At 61.0% G+C, this 23,597-nt stretch overlaps 1 protein-coding gene across 1 annotated transcript; it reads left to right on the forward strand.

Moving 5' to 3' along the window:
- Positions 1–2,052: 2,052 nt before the first annotated feature.
- On the forward strand, positions 2,053–23,527 carry RHBDF2 (rhomboid 5 homolog 2). The gene is made up of 19 exons (XM_080629688.1): positions 2,053–2,143; positions 11,681–11,816; positions 13,197–13,346; positions 13,454–13,578; positions 14,427–14,619; positions 14,692–14,904; positions 15,364–15,489; positions 15,847–15,980; positions 16,641–16,847; positions 17,177–17,288; positions 17,749–17,823; positions 18,233–18,394; positions 18,537–18,637; positions 19,073–19,136; positions 19,271–19,365; positions 19,548–19,623; positions 20,100–20,200; positions 20,745–20,898; positions 21,801–23,527. The coding sequence occupies exons 3-19, from the start codon at positions 13,221–13,223 to the stop codon at positions 22,218–22,220; spliced, it is 2,484 nt and encodes an 827-aa protein (XP_080485814.1). The 5' UTR covers positions 2,053–2,143; positions 11,681–11,816; positions 13,197–13,220; the 3' UTR covers positions 22,221–23,527.
- Positions 23,528–23,597: the final 70 nt, after the last annotated feature.

Consider the following 23,597-nt stretch of genomic DNA (forward strand, 5'->3'; position numbering starts at 1 on the left):
GGGTGCGCCCTGCTCAGGACGGGTATCCCACAGCACTGTGCACTCCAGCGCTCTGTCCCCTCCCTGCCTGCCTTTGGGGACATTTCTGGCCGGGCTGGGCTGCGGAGTGGTTTGCACCACAGTGGGAAGTGCTCTGCAGAGCGTCTCCCGGCGCTGATGCAATGCCCTGACATTGCTGCCTTGGGGGTGGTTTTGGTCAGTTCTTTTACTTCCTCATTGCCCAACTCTCCACGGGGTTTGCACAGGTGGCAGTCACCGTCCTCTCTTTCCCTCTGTGGGCTGGCACAGGGCTCTGCCTGGCTCCCTTGCAGATGGACACATCCTGCAGGCACCAGCCTTGGAGTGGGATGCAGGCAGGATCACAGTAGCGATGTTTTCTGTCAGCCCTTGTTTGTCCCAAAGACAGGCTTGATCTGTCCTCTCCCAGAGAAGTCAGTGCCTGGCATCTTAGCACAGGTCCCTGCTTGCTGCCTGCCCCAGCTTGTCACTGGGAACACCCTCACCTCACTCGTCCATCACCTCTGAGTCACAGGGAGCACCCACCTTGCGTTGGGGTGTCCGTCCCCAGCACCCACTGGGCTCTCCCCTTCTCCGCCCGCTTCAAAGCACAACTTCAAAGGAGCTGGGAGGAAACAAAAGCTTTCTCCACCCTTTTTTTTTATCTACCAGGAACTGGGAGCAGATTTGCTGAGCAAGAACCCATGGAAGTGGAAAGTGGAGGCCACTGCGAGCTCAACACCCTACTAGACATCAACAAATCCAAGCTGGACCTGCACTGCAGCATCCCCAGGGACAGTCTTAGTGCAGCGGGCTTTTTTGAAGCACCCATGCGCTGGTAAGGTAAAAATAAAGTGAAAATACAGTTTTGAATGGCAAAGCAAAGATGATTCCTGGTCCTGCCTGGTCCCAGTTGTAAATTCAGCCTGAGACCTGCAGTGAGTCGTGAAGCAAGGATTTATTTTATAGCAAAACCCAGTGCATATTTTCCTGTGTAAGAGCCTCAGCCATGCCAAACCCAACCTCGAAAGGTTTCTTCTCAGCCCCCTACATCCTGCCGGCACCTACTCTTCTCCGCAGGGATGGGAGGAAGCTGAGTGTGAGGCTGTTGGGAAGAAGAGTAGTGCTGTGCTGAGGGCGCTGGAGCAGGGGCAGCTCCCCAGGGCTCAGCTCTGCAAGGCCCTGGACGAGCCAGCAGCAGCAGAACGGCACTGGAGTGCCGTGGTGGCCTGCGCCAGCATCCCAGCCCTGTGACATCCTGTCACCTCACCCGGCCGGCGGGATGTGCCTGGACCTGTGGTGCACTTGGAATGTGACAGCCCACATCATGCCCAGCACACTGCCAGCACCCTGGGGTGCCCGCTGCTTGGGAGTAAAGTCAGGGCCATGCCCTGGGGTCCTAATAGTGACTGGTCCTAGTGGTGGTCAGTCCTAATAGTGACCAGTGCTAGTAGCAGCTGGTTCTAATAGTGCCCAGACCTGATAGTGACCAGTCCTAACAGTGAATGGTCCTTATAGTGACCGTTTATTATAGCAATTCGGTCCTAATAGTGGCTGGTGCTAATAGTGACCGGTGCTAGTAGTTGCTGGTGCTAGAGGTGACCAGTTCTAATAGCGGTCAATCCCAATAGCCACCAGTCCTAATGGGGGCCAGTTCTAATAGTGGTCAGTCCTAAAAGTGCTCGGTCCTAATAGTGACTGGTGCTAGTTTTAGCTGGTCCCAATAGTGACCAGTCCTAACAGAGCCTGGTCCTAATAATGACAAGTCCTGAAAGTGACCAGCCCTAATACTGTCTGGTCCTCATAGTGACTGCTCCTAATAGGAGCTGGTTCTAATGGTGACCAGTCCGAATGGGGAACATTCCTGCTACTGCCCGGTCCTGATAGTGCCCAGTCCTACCGGTAACTGGTCCGGTGCCGGTGCCCAGCTCCCAGCGCGGTGCCCGGTGCCCGATGCCCGGAGCGGGGCCCGCGGGAGCACCCACGTGTGACGCGGTGGGCGGGGCCTATGCCCTAGGTCCCGCCCCTCTGGCTCTCCCGCCCCCCTGTGGCCCCGCCCGGCCCAGGTGGAGGCGGTGGCGAGCGGCGGCCGGTGCGGCCGGGACCGGGACCAGGACCGGGGCGAGGGGACCGGGACCGCACCGGGGTGAGCGGGGCTGGGGGTGGGAGCTGGGCGGGGTCCCGGTGCCGCCGCTTCGCTTTGTGCCCGTCCGGTTTCGTTGCTGCTTTGTGCCCGGCCGCGTCCCGCCAGCTTCCTCCTCCGCCCGCTCCTCCCGCCCTGCGGCCGCCCGGCCCGGCCCTCCCCGCGGCACCGAGGGTGAGCGCCTGTCCCGGTCCCCCCGGAGATCCTGTGCGGGGTCGGGCGGGGGGCGGCGCCGATCCCCGTGCCTCTGCCGCCGCTGTGTCCCTCCGGGGCGGGCAGCCGGGGCGGAGCGGGGGGACCCTCCTCTCCCTCCTTTTCATCGCGGGGGAAGCGGGTGCGTGGCCCGGCCGTGTGCCCCGGGCGGTGGGGAAGCAGCGGGGGGGTCTCTGCCCGCTCCCCTGCCCAGGCTGGGGGGGAAGCCCCAACCCACTTCCCGGGCCCGGTGAACAAGCGGGTGTTGCAGGGGGTTTGTTTCTGGTCTGCGGGTGTTCAGTGCCCTCGGGAAGCGGCAGCAGCCCTGCAGCCACAGGCAGGTGCCCGGGTCCCTGCCCGCTCCCGCTCTGCCCCAGAGCGCCGGCCCCTCCTCCCATCCACCGAAGCCGGGTCTTTGTTGTCGGTGCTGGTTTGAGGTTGGGTTTAAAGGCTGTGGCGCGCTCACACGTGCTGCTGAAGTGGTGAGCGCTGCTGCCAGCCCTCTGCAAAACAAACCAGCCCCTCTGGGATCAGCTCCTCCGGTCATCCTGCATCCGTAAGTGCATCCCGCAGGGAGCAGAGGGATGCTGCGTACGGATGTTTTAGCCCGTTGGTTTGTTGTTGTTGGGTCTCAGTGGCTTTGGGACTGAGGAGTGAGGCTGGGCTTTACTCGGTCCTGGCCTGCCGCCAGGACAGCAGGACCAGGCAGAGGCTGTCCCTCTTGCCCGCAGCTGGGTTGTGGTGCCCACAGCATCTGAGACCCCACAGCTGTGGCTCCCGTGCCCGTGCTGTGCAGGGGGAAGGGGACCCGGGAGGCTGTGCTGTCGCCGCTGGGTCCCTGCACAAGAGGAAGTACCTGCCCTCTTCCCCAGCGCGGCGTCATCCTTCCCGCCATGAGGCCGTGGGGAGCTGGGACACTTTCCTGCCTCTGTGTGCCCGAGTGCGGGACGGTGGCTCCCGGGGATTTCCAGCGTGAGCTCATCATTATTGACGCCGTCCCGGACTTTCCTGGCCTGGAGTGTTCAGGAGCCACAGTCCCATGGATGTCCTGAGTGGGGAAATGCCACCCGGCTCAGCTCACTCCATTGTGTCCTTTGGAGCAGCATCCATTGGCTCCTGCCTGTTTCCCAAGTGGGAAACAGCCAGCTTGGAAATATCCCACCTCTGAAACAATCTGGAGGGTTCAACCATGGCCGTGCCTGGGACAAACCAGAGCCGCCTCTGCCTGCTCTAACCCCAGGCACTGCTGGCTTCACAAGTGGCTTCCCGGGCTCCCCAGCTGCTGCGCCTGGGTTTGCTTTTCCAAACCCCTTTGCAGTGAAGGGGGCAATCAATACTTAATGCCACTTGCTCATTTGGAGGGCAGCTTCTGCCTGCTCTGCTCCTGTTTGCTGGAAAGCAGGTGCCTGAAGCAAGCCCCTATGTCTTTCCCACTTCCCCCGGCGAGGGGTTCCTCTGGCACTAATGCAGCTGCATTGCAGCCTGTGAGGCCTGGGTGAGAAAGGGCAAACCACAGCGTGGGGAGCGGGGGTTGAAGCTGAAACAGGCGCCCCGGTACCAGTTCTGCAAGCCTGGTGGTGCTCTCGGTGCACGTGTGAGCCCTCAATGTGTGAGGGTGGCATTGCCGCAGCGTGGATGTGTGCATCAGGAGCAGCGGGTGCTGGGAGAGCAGCTCGGAGGCTGGGGTGCAGGCTGGCTGGGCTGGGTCTGGCTGGGGGCTGCGCTCTTCGGGATGCCTTTGAGATTCAGGCAGTGTTCGGCTGCACTGGGCTGGAAGTCGAGCACATGGTGTATTCTGGGTCTGTGTTCTGTCATTTGGTGCTGCTCCTGTTTAACTCTTACAGTGAAGCTGAGAGATCCCCCAAATAAATCCTTATTTCATCCCTTTGGTTAGAATCATAGACTGGTTTGTGTTGGAAGGGACCTTAAGTTCATCCAGTTCCAGAGACACCTTCCACTAGAGCAGGTTGCTGCAAGCACCATCCAGCCTGGCCTTGAGCACTGCCAGGAATGGAGCAGCCACAGCTTCTCTGGGCACCCTGGGCCAGCGCCTCAGCACCCTCACAGGGAAGAGCTTCTTCCAACTGGTTGTAAGTCTTAATCTGACAACAGCCCTCAGGATGAGCTTGGAGGCAAAGCAGCGCTTGTCACCAAAGAAAGTGTGGGGTGGGTGATGGAGAACAGGCCAGTGGGGGATTGTAATGGAGTGATGGTGATGGGAGCCCTGGTCTCTGCAAGGAGGGCTTGTCCTTCTCTCACTCTCCCTGTGTGGCAGCCCTGCTGGGAGCTGCCCAGGCCAGTACAGGGCTCCTGAGAGATTCCCATGTTTACCATGAGCCCCGTAGGGATCTGAGTGCAGAGGAGTGAGCTTGGGCTTGGTGCTGGCCGGGGCTTTGCACCAAAGGAGTCAATTGGTAAGGGCTGCAGACTGATAACTTGAATCCCTATGAGCCCATAAGTGATGGGATCACAAACTCTGTCCTCTTGAAGAGCTCTTTATCTAATGATCACTGGTCCCTGCTGTCCTGCTGGGCCGGGAGATATCTGGTGCCATGATGAGCCCCTAGCGAAGATGGGCATGGTCCCTTTTAATTACAAGGAACCAGGAGCTGTCATTTGGGAGCATGTGGTGCTTTGGGTTGTGGCTGTTTCCCAGCCTCCAAGCTGTGCGTGTCCTTGCAAGCATGGATGGAACCTTTGGCAGTGGTGCCCTTCTTTCACTTAATCCCCATGTCTTTAAATACCAAAACCAAAAGCAGTTGGTGGTGGTTCTGCTCTTCATGAGGTATTACGGGTGGGGAATGGACCCAGGGAGGATGCCTTGGGTGGCCCCGGAACCAACCCTACCCTCTGCTTGGCAGGACTCCTGTGTCCCCCTTGTCCTTAGGGACCTGCACCCCAAGGGCCAGCTTCGCAGGGTGCTGGTCATATTAGAGCAGCCCCCAAATATGTGGTTTGGGAGCAGCCTGCGGCCCTGTGGAAATCAAGGATTTAAGAGGTTTTCCATAGGAGACTTCCCCCTCCTCGCTCCTTCAGAAACTTAAATCTGGGGGAGTTGTATGGACATTGCTAAAGTCCTTGGAAGCTGCTCCCAGCTGGAGCAGCCAGGGCTGGGAAAGCAGAAAGCAGGGAGTCCTCTTGTATTGCAGTGCTCAGTTTCCCATTATGAAATGCCACCAATGAGTCAGTGTGAAGGTCTCCTGTGAAACCTGCTCAAGCTCCTCTCGAGGTCACGCTCAGCAGCCACGGGTGCAGGACCTGCTGCTGCAGCCGTACCCCGAGAGCAGGGAGTGTGGGTGCAAGCCGCTGGTGCTGTGTCAGGAAGCAGTGTGGTACCCAGTGATGCTCCTCAGCCTTTTCCCAGCCTGCTGCTGTTGGATGGGAGGGAGAAATTCCCAGTGCAGGGGGCACATGGTCTGAGCTGGATGTCCAGCCCTGAGGTGAGCACCCTGGTGTGATGCTCTTGCCCTCCACTCCCATTCTGGGAGCTGCCACATGCCCAACCATCCCATCCACATCCCACCCACAGACTCCTTTCTGGGCTGCTGCAGCTCCCAGGGCAATGGGAGCTCCTCGCAGTCTGTGTTGTCTTCTTCTAATGGCCTTTTGCTTAAAAATCACAATTCCAGCTGTATGCCCCTGGTCTGACAGACCCATGGGGCTGGTTCCATCCTTTCCACGCTGCCTCCGCTCCCTGTCCATTGTGCAGCAGCTTGCGCCGGGGATGTGCCATGGTTATCCCTGTAATTGGCCATCCTGTAGGAACGCCGGGCAGGGCTGGGAGTGACCTCCCATGACGTGGAAGCCCAAAGGCTGCACGCCGAGCTCGCGGGGTGAATCCTTGGCACGTCCTGCCCTTTCCTTGGCTCCTCTGTGGTGTGAGCAGGGAAGTCTTGCCGGGACCGGCACCACGCTGTTGGCGTAAGGCTTTTCCATGGGTGATGCCATAACCAGCTCATGCACGTGGTGGCTTAACCCAGTCCAAGTGCTCCTAGGGAAGACGTGGAGAGGGTCCTTAAAAATCAGCATCTCCAGCCCCTGCGGTGGGCTCTGTGGCTTCCCTATGGGCACAGGGAATGGAGGCAAGAAGATGAGAATGGTGTGGGGGAGACGCCATCAGCAGCTCTCGGCAGCGGAGAGGCTGCAAAGTGTGTTGCTGGCACAGGTCCACGGTGATGCTGTGATGAGGGCAGAGCATCACACGGTTTCCATAGGCACTGGTGAGTGGAGGCTCCCCCGTGCCGGGTTTGTGCTGTGTTGGATGGGGATGAGCCATTCCTGGTTGGGTTTTCCTCTGCAGGGTGTAGATCTGGGAGCATCTGCCCTTGTGGCAATGAGGGTCAGACATGGCCCATGTTCATCTGCTGCTTGGGAGGAGAGGGGTGGGCAGGGAGCAGCTTCCCTGGGATGAACTGTGGGGCCAGGGGAACACTGTGGCTTGATGGGGCGACCGAAGGGCAGCCCCCAGGTGCCACCTTCACCCAGAGCACAAAGGGATGCAGCAAGGTCCTTGTGCCCTCTCCTCAGGGAGCTGCTGGCCCCAGAGGGACATCAGGGAAGCTGTTGGCATCCCTTTGCATGGGCCTCTCGCTCTGCACAGGCAAGCAGCAGAATTGTGCAGCCTTGAATTGGCTGAGCCGAGATAAGGAGCCTGTTCCCAGAGATAGGGAGCTTGTTCTGAGGGGGCTCGTCCGGGGGTTGTCTTGTGCCTGGGATGAGCTGAATTCATGCATGGGGCTGAGCACAACCCCCCACTGCTGCATCCCACGTGGATGCTCATGGCTCACAGCGAGGGGACCCTCTGCCAATACGGGGTGTTCCTCCCATCCCAGTGCTCTCCGGGTGGCTCCGTGCTCTCTGAAACAGGCAGTGGGGCATTGGGGAAGTCTGGCCTGAGCCCTCACACCAGGACCAGCTCTCGAAATGGGTGCTTTTCAGAGCTAGAGGAAGAAACGTCCCCTCCATCCCCATCGTCTCCTCGCACCAAGAACTGTGCTTGGAAGAGGGAAGTGAGAATGAACTCAGCAATGACCTCTGGTGTGGGGATTGCAGGCGGGCTGCCCTCCCTTGCCTTGGGTAAATAACAAGCTGGGACCCCTCAGGCCCTTCCAGAAGTCACAGCCAGCTCAGAAGCGCTCCCACCATCGTGCCCATGCACCCTGTGTTTAAGCCAAGCTGATGAGGAATTGGAGTAGCTCCAAGCACTTACTCGGTTCTTCCATAAAACCAAGTTTAATCAACCCTGGTAGCCTGGGGAATCCGTGTGGTGCCTGCAGAAGAGCTTTCCTTGGGCCTGGAGAGTGCTGCAGCCCTGCCTGTGCTGCCTGTTTGCCGCTGGAGACTTTTGCCCTTTGCTCTTCCCGAAGCCGTTGGGGTGACTCAAAGCCTCCACGTGCACGTTCCCCGCTTGGCCTGGGCTCCGGCTCCAGAAAGCCAAGAGCTTTCCCTAGGCTGCTCTTGGGCCGGGGGTCCCCTTGCACAACCAGGGCCCTTCCAGCAGCATCCATCACCCTGAGCAGTGCATCTCCACTGCGGGAAGCAGAGCAGGGCCGTGCAGTGCTGCCTGTTTGGGGTGATGCTGCTGTGAGGGTACCCGGAGCCCCACGGGGAGGGCGAGTGGGGAGCTGTGGGGTGGGTGGGCAGCGCGCAGAGGGACCCAGCTCCCTGGTGCTCCCTGCCCACCACAGCAGGTCAGGAAGCATTTGGGAGCTGGCACTCGCTGTGCTGGGGATGGCGTTGCTGTGCTGGTAAATGTTAATGGGGATGGGAAGCAGGCTGTGCCTGGGATGCGGGAAGTGCTCCGCGGGGCTCCCTCAACCCATTCCCAGATGTCGCAGGCAAATCCTTCCCTCTCCACGCTGCTGCCAGCGGGGTCACCCAGGAATGCTGGATACCGCAGGGTCACACAGGGAATCACACCCCCCACGGGGCTGTGCTGTGCAGTGGTGTGAGGGGTCTGCGCTGCCCCGTTATCAACAGCGCCCGGCATAGCTCCCCCAGCCGCTCTATCTCCCCACTCACTCCGCTTCCTTCCCGGGCGTGCTCTGAGCTCGCCCAGGCTGAACAAACCCGCTCTGGTTGCCCAATGTCCTGCCCAGCGTAGAAAATGGGAGAGGATTTCCTAATGGCAGCGTGGGTGAGGTGTGCGCTGCTGCCTGCACGCCCCTGGGGTCTTGCCACCCACTGGGCATACGTACCCCATCTTGCTACCCCAGCCCTGCTGGAGATGGGGTTAAAGATCCTGCTTTGGGTGTCTGTGCCAACCGCGTGGCTCAGGGATGTGGGAGACAGGAGTGGAGAGCCTGAAACAGCACAGAATCCCAGACTGGTTTATATTGGAAGGGACCTTAAAGCTCATCCAGCTCCAGCCCCTGCCACGGGCAGGGACCCCTTCCACTGGAGCAGCTTGCTCCAAGCCCCTGTGTCCAACCTGGCCTTGAACACTGCCAGGGATGGGGCAGCCACAGCTTCTCTGGGCACCCTGTGCCAGCGCCTCAGCACCCTCACAGGGAAGAGCTTCTGCCTAAGAGCTCATCTCAGTCTCCCCTCTGGCAGGTTCAAGCCATTCCCCTTGGCCTGTCCCTACAGGCCCTTGTCCCAAGCCCCTCTCCAGGTTTCCTGCAGCCCCTTTAGGCACTGGAGCTGCTCTCAGGTCTCCCCTTCAGGAGCCTTCTCTTCTCCAGGCTGCCTCAGCCCAGCTCTCTCAGCCTGGCTCCAGCCGGTGGCACTGCTGGGCTCTGAGCTCCACTCAGTGGTGCTGGGCTGCAGCAGAGGAGCCCCAGCAGGATGCCTGTCCCCCAGGGCACACTGCTGATGGAGAGGGCCAGCCCCTGTCTCCCCTTAGGAGCAGATCCCATGGGGATGCTGGTGCTCATGGCAGGGCTGCCCATAGCTGATGGCATCCCCGTGGCCATGGTGTGAGCCCACAGGGGCTTGATGCTCAGAGCCATTGGGCCAATTAACTTTCCTATCCAGGGCTCTTAATAACCGGGAGCAGCTTTTAAGGATGCTTCAGCTTTGAGAGAGGTCTTTCACATGAATTATTCATGGACAGCCATTAGGCTCTAATGGTCTCTTGGGTGTGAGTGGCTGTGGTGGCTCTGGGGGTGTTTTGGAGGCTCCATGGCATTGCTGACCCCTTTCTTGCTCCCCTATGGAGATGAAGAGGGAAGAGCAGGGGCTTGTGATGCCTCCATTAAGGGTGATGGGTGTGATGGGTGCTCCAGGCCCTGCACCCTTGGGTGGCTCAGAGCCACTTTTCCCTCTCAGCTTAATTGCACCAGCCTGATGCACTGGTGTTCCAGTGCCATTAATGCTGCCTCCCCCCATGCCAATGCTCAGGGAGAGGGATCCTGATCTTCCTTCAAGTGCCTGCGCATCCCACCAGTGCTGCTCTGCAGGCTTGTCTCCAGTGTCTCATACAGTGGCTGTGCTTGGTTGTCCCCAGGTCACCCCTTGGCCTTGCTGATGGTCCCTTTGTGTTGCTTGGAGCATCCCGGTGTGTCCCGTGCTGACGCCATGTGCGAGCTGCATCACTTTTTCCATCGCTTTCTTCCTTGGGTGTGTTTCCTTGGGTCAGCGTCTGTCGTCATTCACCCCGGGGCTGGGAGCCAGCCCTGGTCACCCTCCGTGTGCTTTGCCTGGCTGAGGACCAAAACCTTGTCCCAGTTGCTCACCAGGCTCTTTCGGGAGGGGATGGGGGCTTCACTCCCTGCTGCTGTATCCCTCGCCACTGGATGTCAGGCTCTGGCGGGCTGCAGTGGACAAGAGAGCTGTGAGAGGGAAGGTGATGATGGTGGGGGAGCTCTTATGGACCAGCCCAGGTTACCCCCCTCCATCCCCTGCCCATTTATTAACCCCCCATGGGTGATGGCAGCATTCCCACTGCATTTCCCTCTCCCTGAAGATCTTTTCCTCCCTGAAGTGACATTGTGAACCCTTCTTCCAGCTCAAAGCACAGCTCCAAAAGCTCAGGACATGCTTTTGGGTGCTGAGTCCCATGTCCACCACCCCCCTGCTGCTGTCACCCACCTTGTCCCCACAGCAGGGTGTTCACACAGCCAGCTCTGCACATCACCTCTCAGCTCTCTTCCCTGTCCCCAGGGCAGAGCCACCCTGAGCTCCTTGGGGACCAGCAGCCACCAGTGACAGTGGGGCAGAGCAGTGCTCCTGATGGGATGCTCCCCATCCTGAGGCTGGGAGTGATGGGGACAAGGGGGTGCTGAGCTGGTGGCAGGGTTGATGTGGATGGAAGCACTGGCTGCCTGTTCTTATGCTGGGTGAGAGTGATGCCAGCTCTGGAGGGGCTGAGTGCCAGCACCAAACACATGGGAGCTGGGAAAACACCTTCCCAGCACCATTCCCAAGGGATTTCCCTGTCTGGCATGGGGTAAAACCTCCCATGGGTCAGGACCCGTGCTTGGGGCCGGCTGCTGTCCCCAACCCATGTGGCCAAGGGGACTTCAGCCCCTGGGGGCTGCTCCCCTCCTCCCTGCTTTCTCCCAGTGCCAAATCCTGTGTTAATGCACAGAGCCATGGAAGCAGCTCCGGCTCTGCCACGTGACCGGCATGGCAGGTGCCGACGGGATGTGCCAGATCCCTCGGGAACTGCGTCACCTCGAAGGAGGCCCCGCGCTGCTCCCGGCACCGGTGGGGATGAACCCGGGGTTTAAACCTGCTTTGGCCAGAAAGCCAAGGGCTGCCTGGGGTGTGATGGGAGTGGGTGGGGATGGGATTTTGGGATAGGGATGTGAGAGCATCACGTCCTTGCACACCTCTGAGCAGCACAGTTTGGCTCCAGTTTCTGTGCTGCTGGCTCACCCCCTGAGAGCCATTCCCCAGCACGGGTGAGGGTGTCCCAGGGCTCGCTCTGAGCCCAGCGTGTTCCCATTCCCAGCTCTCCGGAGCAGCTGGCGCTTTGAGCTCGTTCCCTGGGAGGCAAACAAACAGCGTCTCCAGCTCACCAGTGGCATGGAAAGTTTTGCTTGTGGGGCTGGCGTTCTCCCAGCTCAGAGCTATGGAACACCTCGGCCAGGCACTGGCATTCCCTGCCGGCTGTCCCGCTTCCCAAGAGCCGGGCCTGGGAGGCAGCGGTGGGTGAAAGCTCCCCCCCAGCCCCATGAAGCTCCCCTGTCACAGAGCAAAGTGCATCACTGCAAGCGGTGGCTCCCCCTCCTCCTGCTGCCCTGTGCCAGGGGCTGGTCCATGTTCCTGGTGTCTGGCTGCCGGCAGCTCCATCCCTAGAGCCCAGGGAGCGCCGAGCTCGGCTCTCCCCCCACCCCACTGCTCCTGCAGCCCTCTCCCGTGTTCCCATGCGTGGGTTCTCATTGCAGCCTCTCTCCCTACCAGGTGAAGCAGGAGGAGCTTGGCCCTGCTCCGGGGCTCCCGTGCGTGAAGGACAGAGGAGGAGGAGGAGGAGGAGGAAGGCTGCCGCGGATGTTTGCCATCGAGACGCGCTCCGTGGGATCCCCACCACTCTTATGAGGTAGCGAGACCCTGGTGTGGGGACCAGCGCTGGCTCTGAGCCCCCAGGGGGAAGGGGGGAGCTGGGTGCTCCCAGCTTTGGTGCTCGGTGGCAGCGAGGGGTGAGGCAGCAGCTGAGGTGCCGGCAGCACCCAAGGGTGCTGCTTTGGTGCCTCTGGGGAGGAGGGGAGGCAGGGAAGTCCCTCTCCCTGCAGCCCCTTTAGGCACTGGAGCTGCTCTCAGGTCTCCCCTTCAGGAGCCTTCTCTCCTCCAGGCTGCCCCAGCCCAGCTCTCTCAGCCTGGCTCCAGCCGGTGGCACTGCTGGGCTCTGAGCCCAGCTCAGTGGTGCTGGGCTGCAGCAGAGGAGCCCCAGCAGGATGCCTGTGCCCCCCAGGGCTGTCCCCCTTGGATGGAGGGGGCCATCTCCTGTCTCCTCTTAGGAGCAGATCCCATGGGGATGCTGGTGCTTGTGGCACCATCCCTGTGCCATGGCTGTGCCTGGAGGGGGACAGGGGATGCTCCTAAGACTTGTGCAAGTCCCCTGGGTGCTGGCACGTGGCCGGGGGGACAGGAGGAGGCCAGAGTGGTCATGCTTCCTAATAGCACCTAATAGGATCTGGAGCTCCCTCCTCGTGCTCACATGGAATTACCTTTCCTGTGAGGTCCTGCCAGGTTGAGCTGGGCAGCAGGGACCCTTGGGATGGGATTGCTTGAGGAATTAACCACCTCTTGGCCATTAAGCTTCTTCCTCTTGGCATGTGGTGCCGGGCAGGATTCAGTCTCCCAGCCTGGCGTCTGTGTGCACGTGCAGAGGGAATGTCCTGCATCTCCTCTCCCGTGGGTCACCCAGCACATGGCAGGTCCTGGCTCCATGGCTGCAGGTGGCCCGGGCTGCCCCAGCCCCTCGCTGCAGCAGGAGCCATCCAAGACATGGGGCTGTGGGACAGGCTGGGGTGTGAATTGGGAGTTGTCAGGCTTTTGCATTTACTCCCTTGCCATGTGAAACCAGGGGGGCCGGTGTCCCTGTGTGTGAGAGCTGCAGCCGTGTGCCATGGGCCTGCAGCGACCATGTGCATCCCATCAGGCGCATCCTGACGGGATGTCAAACCCAGGTGTCCCACAGGCACGTGCTGGGGTGCTCTGACCCATCACTCCTGCCATCCCTCACTCTGCTCCTGGCAGGTGAACGGGTGCTGCTGGTGGTGCTGATGGAAGCCCTCCTGCCCACCCAGACCCAGGGAGGGGGATGTGGGGCTTGGGGACACAGCAGCTGGGCTGATGACGGCGAGGTCTCAGCAGCACAGGGGCTGAGGCTGGTGGGATCTCACTGGTGAGGGCCCCCCTCCTGCTGGGATGCAGTGGAGATGCTTCTTCCCCTCTCATTGACTCTGTGCATCCCCAGCCTGCTGACTGCTGCCGGCCCGAGATGTCAGCGGGGGACAAGAACGGGGGCAGCCGCTCCAGCAGCAGCCGCCTGCAGAGCAAGAAGCCCCCCAACCTCTCCATCATCATCCCCCCCCGGGAGGTGGAGGAGGATGGTGCTCGCAAAGAGGTGAGAGATGGGGACCTGCATCTGTCCCACGCTGGGCTTGGGGAGCTGCTGTCCCTAAGGGACCCCCTTATGCCATCTTGTCCCTAACGCCCTGCTCTGCCTTCCAGCCCTCCAAGGTCCCCATCTACAGAAAGAGCAAGAGCCTGCAGGAGCCTCGCTCGAAGGGATCCGATGGCTTGGAGCGCCGGCCCGGCTTCCGCCGGCAGACTTCCCTATCCCAGAGCATCCGAAAGTGAGGGCTGGGAAGGGTTCTGGCAGCAGCTGGGTCACCGGAGGGGTCCCTCAGTCCCTGTTGGGGTGCTGTGACTGTGGGTACCAGCTTGGGATGGGATGAGAGTTGTGTCTCCAAAGGGAACGTGTCTGAGGGTTTTGTGCAGCTCTGCTTTGACTCACTGGTGTCTGCCTGGGCATAATCCTGCAGCAGTTGTTTAGTGTTCATGCACACTGTTCGTCTGTACACTGGGGACATTTCTGAGCCCTGTTTGTGTAGAACCCTCACAAGCACCTCGAGCTGGATGTCTGCTGCCGACCAGAGCTGATGCGTTCTGGACACCATAGAATCATAGCATCCTAGACTGGTTTGGGTTGGAAGGGACCTTAAAGCTCATCCAACTCCAACCCCTGCCACGGGCAGGGACACCTTCCACTGGAGCAGCTTGCTCCAAGCCCCTGTGTCCAACCTGGCCTTGAACACTGCCAGGGATGGGGCAGCCACAGCTTCTCTGGGCACCCTGTGCCAGCGCCTCAGCACCCTCACAGGGAAGAGCTTCTGCCTTAGATCTAACCTGAATCTGCCTTGTTCAAGTTTGAGCCCATTTCCTGCCAATCCATAAAAACCCATTACCCTGCCCATCCTGTCCTGTGCAGGGTGCAAGTCTCGATGGAGTTACCTCTCCAGAGAGACCCAAGCGCCAGTGACACCTCTGCAGCATCCCTTCACTGAGACCCACAGCCGGGTCAAAACCACCCTTCGGAGTCACCCCAACACACATCACCCGCCCCAAGGAAGGATGACCGGGTGGGATGGTGGTACCCGTGGTGGGGGGACCGATGTGAGCAGTGTGCCCATGGTGTGCGCAGGGGCACGGCACAGTGGTTTGGTGTCAGCGGCGACTGGGAGGGGAAGCGGCAGCAGTGGCAACGCAAGAGCTTGCAGCACTGCAGCATGAGGTACGGCAAGCTGAAGCCTGCCTACCGCGACATGGAGCTGCCCAGCCAGGAGGTGCCCTCCTTCCAAGCCACCGAGTCACCCAAGCCCGCCAAGATGCCCAAGGTAGATGCTCGTGGCGCGGGGTCCGGCTCCCGGCCTCCCTGTCCCACCGCTGACGCCTCTGCCCTCCTCCAGATCGTGGACCCGCTGGCCAGGGGCCGTCCCTTCCGCCACCCCGATGACACCGACCGGCCCCACACGCCCCACCACGTCCTGCCCCCGCTTACCCCCGGGGTCGTCTCCTTGGCCTCCTTCAACAGCATCCGCTCGGGCTACAGCCGCCTCCCGCGCAGGAAGAGAGAGTCCGTGGCCCACATGAGCTTCAAGGCGGCCGCAGCCCTCCTCCGCGTGAGTCTCGGGGGGTATCATCGTTTCCTGACCCGGGTTTCAGCTCCATCCCATTGGTGGGGTTTAACCTGGGCTCTGCTCAGAAAGGGAAGCTCTGGTGGAAACTGGGCATCCCTGGAGAAAGCGGCTTCTGGGTTTCACTACTGAGGAGCCAGGAAGCTTCTCCTGCAGCTCTCTAGCCCCTGGGCAGCCCTTGGAGCAGGTCTGTGGCACTGGGACCAGGTGGGATTCAGAGTTCTCTTGTCATGTTGACTGACATGGTCATGGTCCGGCGCTGGCTTTGGGGAGCTAAAGGCAGCTCCTGCTGCCTGCCCCTTCCACACTGGGGGATATGGAGGCCTGTTGGGGTTTAATCCTTGCCTCTCGGTTTTGGGAAGGGGAGCTATACAAGAAGCCCTCAGTGCTGCAAAAGCTGCGGCGCTTCTGGTTGCTTACCCCTGTTTGCTTCCTCTGCCAAAGGGACGCTCTGTCCTGGAGCCACTGGCTCCCAAGCAGAGGAACAAGAGGAGCTTCATGTACCCCAGCTTCATGGATGAGGACATGGTGGATGCTGCTGATACCCTGGACTCATCCTTCTTCAGTAAGGCGAGTGCTGTTCCCTGCTGCAGCAGGGAGGGTCCTGGTGCCCTGCACAGGGGCTGGGTGTGGAGTGGGGCTCTAATGGGCACCCCATGTGCTTCATCCAGCCCTGGGAACAGGGGCCTTGGTGGCTTCTATGCCTGGCACTGCAGAGCCCAGGTCTTGGCGATGCTCCCTGGGGGAGGCAGGGAATGATGCCACCATCGTGGGCACTTTTCATGCCTTGTGTTGTGCAGTTAGTGGGATGTCAATGGAGATCACCCCCTCCCCAGGCTCTGGAGCCAGCCTGGCCTGGTGATGGGCATGCTTGGTCAGGGAGAGGTTTCTCACACATACAAGAACACATCTGCATCCTGCTTCCAGATGGACATGCACGATGAGACGTACTCCATGCCTGATGATGTCTTTGAGTCGCCGCCTCTATCAGCCACCTATTTGCGGATGCACCCAGTGGGGGAAGATGCCAGGGTGTCCCCTGAGGTGGAGCAGCCCCCCCTGTGAGTACCAGCTCCCAAGTTCCCTGCCATGGTGCAGTGCCTGAGCACCCTCTGGGGCAGGAATTGTTCCTCAGCTCCATCTAAACCTGCCCTGGTGCAGCTTGAGGCCGGTTCCTCTTGTCCCATCCCTTGTTCCTTGGGAGCAGAGCCCAGCCCCTCCTGGCTCCATCCTCCTCTCAGGCACTTGTAGGGAGCCATCAGGTCCCCCCTGAGCTTTCTCTTCTCCGGACTGAACCCCCCAGGTCCCTCAGCCGTTCCCATCACACTGTGCTCCAGGCCCTGCACCAGCTCCATTCCCTTCTCTGGCCCTGCTCCAGCCCCTCAATGTCTCTCTTGCAGTGAGGGGCCCAGAGCTGAGCACAGGATTCCAGGTGCAGCCTCCCCAGTGCCCAGCACAGGGGCACAATCCCTGCCCTGGCCCTGCTGCCGCCCTGGTGCTGATCCAGGCCAGGATGCTGGGGGCTGCCTGGGCACGAGCTGCTCCTGTTCAGCTCCATCAATCGGCACCACCGGGTCCTTTCCCATGAGCAGTTTCCAGCCGCTCTTCCCAAGCCGGGAGCGTTGCAGGGGTTGTTGTGGCCCAGGTGCAGGACCCGCACTTTGCCTCTTGACCCTCATCCCGTTGGCTCCAGCCTGTGCTGGTCTCTCCTCTCTCTGCAGGCGGGAGGGTGCCCGGCTCCCATCGGCCGGTGCTGGTCCAGCTCCGCGGCGAGGCCGGCGCATCGCTTCCAAGGTGAAGCACTTTGCCTTCGACCGCAAGAAGCGCTACTACGGGCTGGGGGTGGTGGGCAAGTGGCTCAACCGGACGTACCGGCGGAGCCTGAGCAGCATCGTGCAGTCACAGCTGGAGATCACCGACAGCCACCGGTGAGGGGGCACCCATGGGGTGGGGATCAGGGCTTGGGGCACTGCAACATCCCTTTGCCCACCATAGAATCCCAGCCTGGTTTGGGTTGGAAGGGACCTTAAAGCTCATCCAGCTCCAACCCCTGCCACGGGCAGGGACACCTTCCACTGGAGCAGCTTGCTCCAAGCCCCTGTGTCCAACCTGGCCTTGAACACTGCCAGGGATGGGGCAGCCACAGCTTCTCTGGGCACCCTGTGCCAGCGCCTCAGCACCCTCACAGGGAAGAGCTTCTGCCTTAGATCCAACCTTCCTTGAGCTGGGCTCCAATTTTGGGTTCTTTCCTCCACAGGCCGTATTTCACCTACTGGATCACCTTTGTCCACATCCTCATCACCTTGCTGGTCATCGGCACCTACGGCATCGCTCCCATCGGCTTCACCCAGCACGTGAAGACAGAGTTAGTAAGTTTAAGAGCTACTGGCCGGGGTGGTCGCCTCCCAGCTCTGCGGTGATGTGTGGCTGCTGAGGAAAGCAAGGCCAGTGCCCAAGGGTGCCTTTAACACCCCAGTGGGTGTTAAAGAGGCCATCCTCCCGCTGGGGTTCATCATCAGCTGGCTGCAGGGCTCCCCCGGTACCCCCGCTGGAGAGCAGAGCAGGGATCCCTCTTCCCGGGGGGGGACCATGCCCACCAGTGTCCCCACGCTGTCCTGCTGGGGCTGGGAGCATCTTGGGCTGCTGCTGGCTCCTGCTGTTTGAGAGGCTCCGTTAAACAGCCAGGGCAGGGGTGCACACGTGCTCCAGCAGAGCTGCTCTCCTTCCCACCTTGCTGTGGGACCCAGCAGCCCTTCCCCTGGGACAAAGGGGCTGCTCAGCCCCCTACAAGCAGAGGGAGTGAGAGCTGACCCTGGCCTGGCTCTGCAGGTGCTGAGGAACAAGGGTGTCTATGAGAGCGTCAAGTACATCCAACAGGAAAACTTCTGGATCGGGCCCAGCTCGGTAAGGGCTGTGCTGGACCACTGCCCCTTGCCCCCCACCCGAGGCTCTGCCCCCCGCCAGCCACTGCTCCCCCTGCCCTGAGCCCTGGGATGCTCCTCGCCCCAGGAAGAAGCTCAATCCCTCATCCCAGCCCTTGGTACCCCCATCCCTCTGGACCTGCTGCCTGTTCCCAGCCTGAACTGGAGGCTCAGCAGCGCTTCCCAGAGCTGCAGCATCATGGTGGGATGCTCAGAAGGGACCCAATCCCCTTCCCACCTGCCTTCCCCCCGCACCAGGGCAACGGCAACTCAAGGGATATGGCCTGTGGGGACCCCTGCCCCTCCTGGGCTCTCCCTGGGGCAGCTGGAGGGTGAAGGGAGGGTACAGGGGGAGCCACAGAGCATCCCCTGCACTGGCATCTCCCTCCCAGATCGACCTGATCCACCTGGGAGCCAAGTTCTCCCCCTGCATCCGGAAGGATCAGCAGGTGGAGCGGCTCATCCAGCGCGAGCGGGACCGGGAGCGTGGCTCAGGATGCTGCGTCCAGAATGACAACTCAGGCTGCATCCAAACCCTGCCGCAGGACTGCTCGGTGCGTGCTCGGACACCGGGGATCCCTGCAGCAAAGGGGGAAGCCCTCTCTGCCCTGCACAGCACCAGGGCAGGATGATTGTGGGGTCAGAGCGGGGCGTTCACTGCCGCATCCTCAGTCTCTCCATCCATCCTCCCCACAGGAGACTCTGGCAACGTTCATCAAGTGGCCGGGTACCAATGCACCAGCCTTGGGCTCAGGGGAGAAGAGGACGTCAGGGGCTGTGTGTCACCAGGACCCCAGGTAGGGGTGACAAATGGCTAGGGAGAGGTGGCACGGTCACCCAGCTCTGTGTGGGGCACCATGGAGGTGCTGTGTTTGCAGCTTGGGTACCTTGAATGCTCTTGTGCGAGGGGCTGGGAGGTCTGACACACCATGACAATGATAAGGAGGGAATCAGTGGGGAAAGTGAGGTGAGGCCTGTCCTAAATGCAGGGAGCAGTGGGAGATGCCGTTGTCTTGCGCTAGTCCTTGCTTGCTGGGATGGGTGATGCTGCGAGGGGGCATCGATGGGGCTGGGGGGTTCACCCATGGAAGGTGCTGCTGTGGGGTGTTGTAGGACACCGATGTGCAGGATCCCCCCCAACCCAGGGCTGTCTGTGCCTGGGGGGGTACCAGTCTGTAGGGAGGGATGTGCTGGGGGATCCATCCTGACCCCCACCTCTCTCTTCCCACCAGGACATGCGAGGAGCCAGCATCCAACCCACCCCACGTGTGGCCAGATGACATCACCAAGTGGCCGGTAAGAGCCTGGTGGCACCATGAGCTGGGTGGCACCGTGGTGGCACCTCCATGGGAGGCTCGGCTGGCCGTGGGCTGGCCATGGGCTGTGGGGAGAGCCTGGGGCTGGACCCCATCCATGGCTCCTGCTTCCAGATCTGCACCTATGAGACCAAAACCAACCACAGCGGCTTCACCCACATGGACTGCCAGATCAAGGGCCGGCCCTGCTGCATCGGCACCAAGGGCAGGTGGGTCACAGCGATGGGGACATCCACCATTGCTGCCTCTTGTCCCATTGGAGACAGGGGAAGAGGGAGGTTATGGATCCTCGCTGGGGTGGGAAGTGCGGTGGCTGCTGGGAACGGAGGGGGATGCTATGGGAATGGGAGCGATTCCAGCTCCAAGTGATCCCGCTCCTGCCTCTGCCCAGCTGTGAGATTACGACGCGGGAATACTGTGAGTTCATGCACGGCTACTTCCATGAGGAGGCAACGCTCTGCTCGCAGGTGAGGGGCAGGGAGGCACGGTGGGACCTGGGAGCAGGCGGGTCACACATTGCCATGCTGACGCCAAAGGGATTTAGAGTATCCTATGGAATGGGATGTGGGCAGAATGCGCTTGAGCGGGTGGGATGCAAAGTGCAGGGACTTTCCCAGCTGTAAGCTGGACTCTGGTCACTGCGTGCCTGACTTTGGGGTATGGGTAGGAGGGAACAGCGTGCCTGAGCCAGCCTCACCCGGGCAGCACCGGTGCCCTTGGGAAGGGCACATTCCGGGCAGGAAAATGTCCCTTCAGGATCTCCTGCAGTACCAGGGATGCTCGGTTGCTCCCTTCCCAGCACCTGAGCAGTGTGGGTGCCCCACAGCAGCCAGGGTCCCCCCCACAACTGACACATGGCTTCCCTGTGACCCATCCAGTGCTCCCTGCGGCGCTGCACTGGGGCTGGGCCCCCATCACCCCCTGACCCGTCCTGCCTCTGCAGGTGCACTGCCTGGATGAGGTCTGCGGCCTCCTGCCCTTCCTCAACCCCGAGGTCCCCGATCAGTTCTACCGCCTGTGGCTGTCCCTGTTCCTGCACGCTGGGTGAGTGCAGCCCCTGTGTCCTGGGGACCGGGGTATCCATTGGCAGAAAACCTAGAAGGGCTGCAGGAAACCTGGAGAGGGGCTTGGGACAAGGGCCTGTAGGGACAGGCCAAGGGGAATGGCTTGAACCTGCGAGAACAGGGGAGACTGAGATGAGCTCTTAGGCAGAAGCTCTTCCCTGTGAGGGTGCTGAGGCGCTGGCCCAGGGTGCCCAGAGAAGCTGTGGCTGCCCCATCCCTGGCAGTGTTCAAGGCCAGGTTGGACACAGGGGCTTGGAGCAAGCTGCTCCAGTGGAAGGTGTCCCTGCCCGTGGCAGGGGTTGGAGCTGGATGAGCTTTAAGGTCCCTTCCAACCCAAACCAGCCTGGGATTCTATGTCTGTGATCCCCAATGGCTTGGGAGAGAAGAGGAGAGAACAGCCCAGACTACAACACGTGCTGTTGGAGGGTGCTTTGTCAGCTCTCATGGCCGGGGGCAATGGATGGGAGGGCTGGGCAGGGGCAATGGCAGGACAGGAGGTTTCTAACTTAGGGTCTCTCCCCCAGCATCATCCACTGCCTGGTGTCGGTGACTTTCCAGATGACGGTGCTGAGGGACCTGGAGAAGCTGGCAGGCTGGCACCGCATCTCCATCATCTTCATCCTCAGCGGCATCACGGGCAACCTGGCCAGTGCCATCTTCCTGCCATACAGGGCGGAGGTGAGGCTGGGGATGGGGTGCTTGCCCCTCATCACCCCAAACCAGCCAGCTCCCCAGGGCACCCATCCCCAGACTGTCCTGGCAGGGGGTTGTGGAGGGGGCTGCAACACCGAGCTCTCATGCCCTGACAGGTTTTGCTGTCCCCATGGCAAGGGGAGGGGGGGGGTCTCTGCCCCACATGCGTGGCTCGCACGTGTGGGTCACACGTTGCCACGTGTCGGTGTGTGTGCGGGGTCCCCGGGCGGGCAGATGGCTAATCTGCTGGCACCAAACCCTGCCAGCTTTAAATGAGATCACACCAAGCACCCTAATCCCCCGGGGTGCATCGGGACAGGGCTGGGGGGGAACCATGCCCGGGGAGGGGGTGACGCTGCTGGCTGCTGAGTCATGGAAAGCACCAGCGTCTTCCCTCCTATTCCTCCCCTGCTCCCTCCCCTGAGCCCTGCACTGGTGTAAATGCAGCCCCAGAAGGGATGCAGGAGCCAAATGTGTTTTGCAAGGGAAAGAGATGACCCTTCCAGCATCCGAAGGGGGCTACAGGGATGCTAGAGAGGGCTTTTCATCAGGGACTGTAGCAACAGGACAAGGGGTGATGGGTTCAAACTGGAACAGGGGAAGTTCAGGTTAGATCTAAGGCAGAAGCTCTTCTCTGTGAGGGTGCTGAGGCGCTGGCCCAGGGTGCCCAGAGAAGCTGTGGCTGCCCCATCCCTGGCAGTGTTCAAGGCCAGGTTGGACACAGGGGCTTGGAGCAAGCTGCTCCAGTGGAAGGGGTCCCTGCCTGTGGCAGGGGTTGGAGCTGTCCCTCCAACCCAAACCAGTCTGGTATGCCATGGTCCCTGTGGACACAGGGATGTGTCTGGGGTGATGTGGCAGGGCCAGTCCTGACTTCCCCATCCCTGCAGGTGGGCCCTGCTGGCTCCCAGTTTGGCTTGCTGGCCTGCCTCTTTGTGGAGCTCTTCCAGAGCTGGCAAGTGCTGGAAAAACCCTGGAAAGCCTTCCTCAACCTCTTCGGCATCGTCCTCTTCCTCTTTGTCTGCGGCCTCTTGCCCTGGATCGATAACATCGCCCATCTCTTCGGCTTCCTCAGCGGCCTCCTCCTCTCCTTTGCCTTCCTGCCTTACATCACCTTCGGCACGGTGGACAAGTACCGCAAGCGAGCCATGATCATCGTCTCCTTGCTGGTGTTCGTGGGGCTCTTCGCCTCGCTGGTGGTGTGGCTCTATGTGTACCCGGTGAACTGGCGCTGGGTGGAATACCTGACCTGCCTGCCCTTCACCAGCAAGTTCTGCGAGAAGTACGAGCTGGAGCAGGTCCTGCACTGACCGCTGCTGGGGATGGCGCTGGGAGAGGCACCACTGGTGATGCTGCCCATGGAGGGCTCCTCCCCAGCCTGCTGGAGATGCTCCAGGATGGGGCAGACCCTGAGCATGGCTCATCCTTGGGCTCACCCCTGTTAAACACTGGGGGTGCAGTGGGAAGTGGGGCTGGAACCTGCCCTGCACCCCTTTGGGGCTGAAAAGCCCATAACTGGTTTGGGGACCGACCCTGACTGCTGCCTGTGTGGGGAAAGGCTCAAGGGAAGTGGGATTTCAGTGCATCCAGGCCTCCCAGCCTTGAGGGGGGATGTTGCTGGGGTGCCCTGCTGGTGCCCCTGCCTGTCCCGGTCCCGTCCCACCTCGGTGCCCCCGGTGCTGCAGCTCATACTGTGAACACGACCCCCTTTTTGCAGGGGCACTGGTATTTACCTGCAGCTGTTTGTGCCCAGGGATTCCCCACTTTGGGCTCCCCAGGGTCTGTGCTGCGGCTCTGAGGTGTTCAGAGCTGGGCTTTGAAGGTGTTTGTCAGTCCCGCTCTCACATCTGCTGTTCCCCTGAGGCAATGGAAGGAGATGTGTGCTTCCTCGTGGGGCTGGATGGGGAGGCAGGACTTGGAGCAGGGGCGTTTCTTTTCCCCTCACTTCAGTGAAATTCCCCTTTTGGGAGCAGAGGGGCTGCACGTGCTGTGGTCATAGGGCCATGCCAGGAGGGAGGCATGGAGGAAAACACCCTGGGTGCTTGTATGGCTGCTCCTGAAGCCCAGAGACCCCTCGGGAACCTGTCTGTGCTCCCCCCTTCTGCTGCTGCCTCCAGTCCCTATCGTTACCCCTTTCCTCCTTCAGAGCACAGAGACCCAGGAGCCCTCGCACCTCGAACGGTGCAGACAGAAGTGCAGGATGGGACAGTCACTGTCCTCCTCCCCTGCCTGCCCCAGCCCTGGCTGCTGCTCCCCAGCATCCCCTCGTCCCTGCCGCCGGCCGCAGTGTGAAGGCAGGTCCTTCCTGGGGCCACTGACCCCTCTGGGCTGCTTTGGACCCGGGCTGTCTCTCCCTGGTGTATGTTGCTTTGGTGCTGGTGGGTCTCAGCACTGTTAAATGGGGGAAGGTGGGAACCCCCAGCTGGGGTGTCCTGGGATGAGTATTCAAGGGCTGGGAGCTCAGCTCCCTCTGTCCACAGCTGCTCCCGGGGTGAGCCTGGGAGCAACGTGGCACCTCCATCCCTCCCTGCATCCTTCCCTGCATCCTTCCCCCCTCCATGGGCCAGTTTTCACCCCCACCCCTCCCGTTGCTGCTCCAGCCAAAGACGGACACTTCACCCCGTTTGTCTCTTTTTGATACTTTTTTAAAAGCTGTGGGGTTTTTCCCTTCCTTAATAAATTTCTAC

This window comes from Psittacula echo, assembly GCF_963264785.1.
Source record: "Psittacula echo genome assembly, chromosome: 14".
NCBI classification, from domain to species: Eukaryota; Metazoa; Chordata; class Aves; order Psittaciformes; family Psittacidae; genus Psittacula; species Psittacula echo.